This window comes from Cladophialophora immunda, assembly GCF_000835495.1.
Source record: "Cladophialophora immunda strain CBS 83496 unplaced genomic scaffold supercont1.6, whole genome shotgun sequence".
NCBI lineage: Eukaryota > Fungi > Ascomycota > Eurotiomycetes > Chaetothyriales > Herpotrichiellaceae > Cladophialophora > Cladophialophora immunda.
In genome coordinates this window covers 4100475-4108270 of record NW_015622546.1, presented here as the reverse complement: position 1 = coordinate 4108270, position 7796 = coordinate 4100475, and the positions used below count along the sequence as shown (strand labels likewise).

General features: G+C 49.2%; 3 protein-coding genes across 4 annotated transcripts; all 3 read right to left on the bottom strand.

Annotated features, from left to right (window-relative positions):
• Positions 1 to 452: 452 nt before the first annotated feature.
• PV07_10837 lies at positions 453 to 2754 on the bottom strand. 2 transcript variants are annotated; one of them, XM_016398202.1, is made up of 9 exons: positions 2702 to 2754; positions 2621 to 2649; positions 2412 to 2564; positions 1922 to 2352; positions 1578 to 1869; positions 1090 to 1521; positions 894 to 1006; positions 710 to 806; positions 453 to 620 (listed from the first exon to the last, which is right to left on the bottom strand). In XM_016398202.1, exons 1-9 carry the CDS (start codon positions 2728 to 2730, stop codon positions 490 to 492), a joined length of 1707 nt encoding a protein of 568 aa, XP_016245393.1. In that variant the 5' UTR covers positions 2731 to 2754; the 3' UTR covers positions 453 to 489. The 2 variants fall into 2 exon arrangements, with proteins under 2 accessions (XP_016245393.1, XP_016245394.1); XM_016398203.1 differs by having other exon boundaries at positions 894 to 1042; positions 1095 to 1521.
• Positions 2755 to 3057: 303 nt separating this feature from the next.
• PV07_10836 (uncharacterized protein) lies at positions 3058 to 3963 on the bottom strand. The gene has a single exon (XM_016398201.1). It carries the CDS (start codon positions 3680 to 3682, stop codon positions 3092 to 3094), a length of 591 nt encoding a protein of 196 aa, XP_016245392.1. The 5' UTR covers positions 3683 to 3963; the 3' UTR covers positions 3058 to 3091.
• Positions 3964 to 6704: 2741 nt separating this feature from the next.
• PV07_10835 (uncharacterized protein) lies at positions 6705 to 7781 on the bottom strand (the record flags this gene model as incomplete). The annotated part of the gene is made up of 2 exons (XM_016398200.1): positions 6705 to 7687; positions 7742 to 7781. 2 exons carry the CDS (start codon positions 7779 to 7781, stop codon positions 6705 to 6707), a joined length of 1023 nt encoding a protein of 340 aa, XP_016245391.1.
• Between the last annotated feature and the right edge of the window lie 15 nt (positions 7782 to 7796).

Below are 7796 nucleotides of genomic sequence, written 5' to 3'. Positions count from 1 at the left end.
AATCGATGGGTAGGACAGCCCTCTGAACTCTCTGCAGGTCAAAGAGCTCCTCACTGCACAGTGTAGAGAGGTCTATGAGAAAGAGGATTATGCCTTGAGATTCTTGGTTACGGAGCAAGTCGAGGCTGAGGTGCCTGAATTTATATTATTTGAAACGTAAGGAGCAGCATTTCTGTTTGAACAGTCAGAACAATAGCTAACAGCCCTCTCTCTTTGTATCAGGTACACTTCCAAGGGTGACACAGATCGGCACATGAAAGAGCCTCATTTTCTCATCATGTCCAAAGCATTTGCAGAGGAAGGGTTATTGAGCAAGAACACTTACGTGGCAAAGACTGTAACGACGGCTGGGTTTGATCTCGACCGTAAATTCATTATACAATAGACCTCTGGTGTTGAGTAGCTATTTATTGAAGAGAAGCTGAGGGCAAGTGAACCAGGAATCGAGCCTGGAGACATGCCCGTTGTCGATATGCCAGTGGATCCGATCTATTCCATATCCCAATGCTCTCTCAGTGAGTCTCGTACGTACTTCGTAGGCCATCCGTGAGCATTTTCTGTGCTTTGGAGAAGCTCCAGAATTGCGCGTTGCTCGTTGACTTCTGCGAACCAGCCTCCGCCTGCACCTGTTCAGCAAAGGGGTCGACAAACCTCAATACCCAAGGTACCGGAGAACGTCCACTTTGAAGGGCAAAGGGTATAAACTCACACATATGCATGATTGGACACAGGTTGAACTTTGGGTTGACAAAATGATTCGAGTAAGCTATGCCGCACACAGCTCTTGCGTGGAGCATGACCGCTTCCTATTTGAGGTGGAATTGGATTAGCTGGTGTCCAGGGCCTCACAATGATAGTGGTAGACTCATTCAACCCTAGTCTTCTTGACGCACTTTCATTGCCTTGTGAGCCCGAGTGTACCTCAGCCCTGCTCCCGGTGCTGGAAGATCAGGTTTGTAGAGACTCAGTAGAATCTTGCAAAGATGGAAGTATTGGGTCCCCGTTGCTATATTAACGTTGCTTCGTAAGAATTGTATTTCGGCTGCAAGAAACACAGTGAGAAGGGGTTTTGAAGAAAGGTGCAATTACCATGCCATGAAGTACAGAATCGGATCTCGGGCCAGAATTTTCCACTATGCATTGATGCCTCCTCGTAGAATATTGGTGTGAACGAGATAGGTTTCCGGGCGTCCCAAGCAGTTACTTGTGAATTCAGATCCTCCCAATGAGCTGGTGATTCTGTCTGTTCAGTGAAGCAGTACGTCAAAATCATTACCGTAGAGAAGATGATGCGATTGGCCCAGACATTGTCGGGCGCTTCAGACAATGAGAAATGAAAATGTTGTTTTGAAAAGTCGATCCGAGGTGGCTGCTGGATAAAGAGAGACATGTAGGCATCTTGCCGCACAAACTGCCAAAAAGCTGCTTCGGCTAGACCCCCTGTGACAGCACAAGTGCGGGAATTGAAAAGCGCTGAAACTCCGAGTAAATGATTCCCGGAGTCCTGTTGGGTCACGTATCCTAGTATCACGTTATTGGAACCAATCGTGACTTGAATCAACCAACACAAGGCTTACCGTTCATCTCTTCGAATTTCCGGAGTATGACTGCGGCGGCTAGAACATCTTCGGTTGTGGCCAAATTTTCATCAGTGATTAGGGATATGAGCATCCCTACACATCTGGTATGGTAGACCTCGGCGAGGACAGTGTCGACAGGTAGAGAAGATCCCTCGACAGATTCCTTCCGAGGCGACCGGTTGAGATGGAGCGCGGCGATTGCAAATATTGCATTCAGAAGGACTTCACTCTCGAAGGCTCGCTCAGGCACCACCACCTGAAAATAACCATAAGGATCGGTCACATCAAACTTCATATAGGTATTTAGCAAGCGTGCGAGAAGAAATCGGAGGCCGACATACCCAACATGCTAGCTCTTTCGCAAAGTGCTGCAAGAGCATGGCTTCAACACGATCATTCAACACACGACGTCTGATGGACGTGGAAGGGGTAGTCGGCGAAAGACTTCCGTGCTCATTGAAAAGAGCGAGGCTTGTTCCTGAAATGGTTTCGTCGGGCGGAAAGAACTCCTCCGGACGAGTAATTCCGAACGTCGGCATGGACGTCTCATCAACAAGTGCATCTGACGTGCCCAGGTCTGCTGGCTTCTGTGAGCATTCCGGAATAGGGGGCTGGGGAAAGGCCGATACTGATCGGTTGGCAAGAGGCGCATCCCACTCATTGTGTACATCCGGAACTTGGTCGTCGGTCGGACTGGATTCGTCATCTGACTCATCTTGGGCCGCCTCTGACGCCGGTACAGCAGCATCGATGTTTTCAGTGACGAACGTTACTATAAGTGCTCTATTAGTTGGCCAGATTCGCGCTGTGGGTGATAATACTGAGACAGACAGCGTTCGGGAATTTGTAGCCAGTTGCGGCCATTTCCATTGGCTTCTTTATCCTCAAAGACCCTGCCGTCTTCCCATTGCGAAATGAGAGGACGTCCTGTACATCTGCGGTGGGATTCTTCGCATCGCCAGCAGATTGGAAGGTGCTCGTCACCTGGATTCGCGCTGTTAAGCCGAGTCCGAAGATGCCGAGGGGTTGTCGTGACCTACACTTAATATGTCGTTTCCGGCAGGTGTCACTGAGCCACTCGTTAGTGGGCATGGAAGCACAGCGATCCTGCAAGGACTCACCATCCGCGGCGTGATCTGGTCTTCGGCATCGGGGAGTTGTAACAAGACTCAGTTGCGAGTTTGGGGGTTAGACGAGGGAAGGAAATTCATGATTTCCTCTCAAACTCCACACAACTATCACATGCGGGGTGAGGGACCAACCAAAGGGGGATTCTCCTGCAGGCATCTGGGCGGTGGGAAATCCAGTTAGGTTTTGCCGCCAATCGGCCCTCTTGGATTGAAGTTTTTGGAGACGTGGTGTGGATGGCCTTCTCTCTTGCAATTACAACTCATTGAGCATCGGGGGCTCGTTTATTCCTCTGGACATACAAGAACCTCTGAAAGCATCACTTGCTATCAACTCGACTAAATGTCTTCTGCAGCAAGATTCATGTACAGGCTTTGGAATATTCAAGCTAGTTGGAGCTCCTGAAGCTCCTTGTTGAAAACAACTTTGACGCTCTTCACGGCCTCCTTAGCGCTCAGTCTTGGTATCAGGATATCATCGTATGAGCCCTCAAATGCCACGTATTCTGACACTTCTGTCACGACCTTGGTGGATGCTGTTGGAAAGAAACGAGTTGGCTCCTCATATTCGTAGACCATGGTGAACGACCCATTCGAGACCGAGCCGTCAGGCAGTCTCACCCCAGGAGGACAAGCAGTCCATGTGTGAGGAACTCCGCCGATGATGTCAACGAGGGAGCCCGGGGCAACAGCGTACAGCGTGCCAGCGATCTCAACCATTCCCACCCCGTGTAGCACCAAGATGCGCTCATCTGTCAGTTTCTGTTTGTCCAGGGCCATGTGAATATGACGTGGCAGACGCAGTTCCGACGTAAATTCGATAAATCCAAGCTGGCCGGAGAAGAGCTGTTTGCTCCTTGAACACAGCTCATGCATCGTCAAATCGATGTTATTGAAGGGCTTCTTGACATGTGCCAATCCATGTGATATTCGACAGCTGTTGTCAAAGGTATATCCAGTCTCCCCTTCAGGCATTCTTGATCACTCTCACTCTCAATACTGCGAATTGGTTGTTCTTCTGCTTATGTCTTTTGCGTCCTCGCTCCTAATGTACTTCGAGCAGGATTTCGTGACTTTGTGCGTAGGGAGTATCGAAAAGAGAGTCGTGTGACATGGACTGAGTATTCGTTGTCGTTCCAACAACCAGTGTCTTGTTTCTTATCATCAAGCTCTCATGTGCTCGATCCACACTCTGGTTTACGACCCTCCTAGCCCAGAGCGAATAAATACCTTCCGAACGGCAGGGTTTGGAAGGTTATCCTCTTTTGCCTAAAACAAAGTACAGAGCGTGGCAAAAGGCTGGTTGCGAATAGGGTAAATAAACCGCGGACGGATGTGCCGGAAGAGTTGCCTTTTTTTTAACGCCCTGAAGTTTCGCAAGAGACGCCGCAACAACAGGGCGATTTGTTCTTGTATCCATTCAAACACATACATATGGAAGAGTCGTCCGAGTCCAACTGGGATTCGGCATGATATTCCGACTGTGTATTTGGTATATAAGCCTCACGAAGACATTTGGGCTTGTAAGAACGGCAATATCGCCTCATGCGGCTGCACCTTCCAGGAGGATTCCGACATTATGAATCAAGACTGAAACTTCTGGTAAGCGGCGTTTGGTCGAGAGAGAGCGAAGATGTTTGTGGTCAAAAGGTTTGCGAGTCCCGGAGGTACTCAAGGTGAGTCTGGAATTCGCTCAAATCTAGGGCATTTGATATTCGTTCACAATCAGTCAGGGTTCGGGCTCTCAACGCTTTGGTTAGTATGTTGTTGCCCGCCAGGCTCTGGTACCACACCTTCGTGACCATGGTATTGGATTGGGAAGTAAGAGATCGGGTTCTGAGATTGACCCGTTTGCTTACGATACTCGTCGGTTCTTCATTGTGGGGAAATACGGAGAAGGGCTCGGGGGCGGGACAAACCCTGAGGCCAATGTCCCACAGGCTCAGTTGCTGGCAGGTTCTGTGGTGCCAACTATGGCAAAAGGGTACTCTTCCCCACAGTCCAAGGGCATCAAATCGTTCGACATTGATGAACCGATATACTCGGGCTGAAAATTATCCAGCAGCCGTGAACAGTGTGCAGCCATTTACGCTGGTGGGCCCTTTACTCCCACAAATTGTTGATGACCACCATCTTGTCGAATTTCTATGCGGTATCAGCCCGCACTGTTGACAAAGCAAACTTCTTTTCTTACGGGACCACCATTGCTTCTGTCTCTAGAAATCTGACAGGATGGAAGGGGAGACTTCAACAATATTTATTCTACTTCGTTGACATAACAATTCATTGTTGATTTGCCACCGCAAAGTCGTCATGAAAGTACTCAATCGCACCACCGCGTTTGGCTTCGCTCTCGTGTTTCTCATTTGGGTCGTCCGCTCTCTCATCTACCGCAAGAGAAGAAAGCTCCCTCCTGGTCCGCCACGGCTTCCGATCATCGGTAACCTGCATCAAGCGCCACCCCTCGACCCATGGAGAACATATCAGGCTTGGACAAAGAAGTATGGACCTATGTACAGTCTCCGATATGGTCTAAGCACTGTGATCATGCTGGGAAGCTACGAAGCTGCTCACGATCTCCTCGATAAGAGAAGCAACATATACAGTTCCCGCCCACGTGTTGTCATGGGCGGAGAATGTGTTAGTAAAGGCTACAGGACATTACTCATGCCATATGGCCAGAGATGGCGCAATCACCAAAGGCTTCAGGGCGCTTTTCTCAACGTCCGTATCTCACAGAGCTATCGCCATCTTCAGGAGCTCGAGAGCCTGCAGCTCATTCACGAGCTACTAGACCCAGCGGCTGATTTCTCCGATCGATACCACCGCTATTCTTCAAGCTTGATCTTTTCGTTGGCATACGGGACTCGGATGACCAAAGGCGACGAACCAGAAGTAAAGGGGATCGACCAAGTCATGGAGAACTTTCTATACGCCGCAAGAGTCGGGACGTGGTTAGTGGATGCGCTGCCGGCACTCAACTATCTTCCCAAGTTTCTCGCCCCTTGGAAACGCCTCGGGAATAAGTTACACGATTTCGAATCTAAATTATACATGGACAATTTAACCCAAGGCAAAGCATCAACTTCCTGGAACTGGTCCAAACAGGCGCAGGAGATGAAGGAAGGTCGAGCCATGACACAGAAGGAACTCGCTTATGATATTGGCATTCTGTATGAAGCCGGAAGTGATACAACGACTATGGCTCTAGAAGTCTTCACACTTGCGATGCTTCTCTACCCCGACGTCATGAGGAAAGGACAGGCCGAACTTGACTCGGTACTTGGACCTACCCATTTCCCGAAATTCGAGGATAGGGACAGTCTCCCGTACATCGACGCGATCATCAAAGAGATCCTTCGATGGCGACCGGTATCTGCTGGCGGTATCCCTCACGCTGTGATCCAGGATGACGAATACATGGGTTATGACATACCAGCAGGCTCCACGGTGATTGGCAATCACTGGGCTATTCATCTAGATGAGAATGTCTACAAGGATGCTTATCATTTCAATCCTGACAGATGGATCAACGACCCCAGTCTACCTTTGGCGGCGTTTGGGTTTGGAAGAAGAATTTGCACCGGCCAACACATCGCCAAGAACAGCCTCTTCATCAACGTCGCAAGGATTCTTTGGACATTCGATCTAGATTACAGTTATAAGATTGTTGAGGGAAAGCGCCAAAGGTGCGAGGTCGATCCGTTCGCTTTTACCCAGGGTTTCAACTCTCGCCCTATCAAGTTTGAGGCTCGTTTTCTCCCACGAGAAGGCAGAGAAAGCCATGTCAAAGCAATATGGGAAAGTGCCGAGAAGGACTTGGATATCGTGATGGAGAGAGTACGAATTGAAAACTCGAAGTCGTGATCGATAAGAAGAAATCCTGGTGGAATTATAGGAGTTAAATCAGGATGCTGGAAGGGTCTAGGCTATGTGTCAGAAGTAGGGAAACTGCTAGGGTATTCCAGTTGCTCACTGATTATGCTTTCTTGATTGCTCACCGCCAATATTTCCAACTTGTGGCTCGAGTCTTCTCCCACCCTCTATTGAGGGCATCAACAATGCTTTCCGGAAGCGGCCCCTTCTCCAGATCCTTGAGATTCCCCTCGAGCTGCCCAATGTTGCTCGCGCCAATGATGATAGCGTCACCGCCTCGAAGCATGGAGTGATGCATCAACCATCGCAAAGCACATTCGGCTTCCGTCAACTCATGGGCCTTTGCTGCTACGCGAAGCATATGCAATGCGTCAAAAGTTCCATCATTCCAATACCTATCTCTGTACGCTCTGCCCTGGAAAGTATTCGGGTCGAAGCGAGTCCCTTTTTCAAGCTCTCCGCTTTGGTTATTGCGATGGTATCGACCCGTCAAATAACCACCTGCCAAGGGATTGTACCCGTAAAAGCTGATGCCATAGTACCGCAGGCAGGGAAACAACTCTTGCTCCACGCTACGGTGGATGGCGTTATACACTCCTTGGTACACTCTTGGCTGGATCCAGCCATTCCGCCGACAGATCTCACAGATTTGAGCAACCTCCCAGGACATGTAGTTGCTGATACCATACGCGGTAAAGTACCCCTCCTTGTGAAGGTTGTTGACTTCTCGCAAGGTCGTTTCATAAGGTGTAGTCCGGTCAGGTCCATGTAGGTACCAAAGATCAATCTTTTCAGCTTTGAGCGCTTTCAGTGACTTCATTAGATTCTCTCTCAGATGCTCCGGACTGTGAGTCGATCCTCTGTCTCCTGGTGCATCGGACTCAATAATTGTCGCTGTTGGATAGAACTTGGTTGCCATGAACAAATTCCGATCCGCCCACTTAAGCAAGCCTAAATACTCCTCCGATGAACCACCACCATAGAACTGAGCTGTGTCAATTTCATTGTGGCTATAAGATCGAAAGAGATCAAGCATAGAACCAGCATCCTGTAAGTCATGGACGCGAGCTTGCTCAACCCCTTCACGTCCGAAAGTCATACAACCTAAACACCAGTTATCAGTATTTTATCGTTGCTGCAAGAGCGGACCTTACAGACCCAGCACAACCTTGACTGGCTTTCTCTGAGTTAAAGACATTCCGATTGCCTGAAT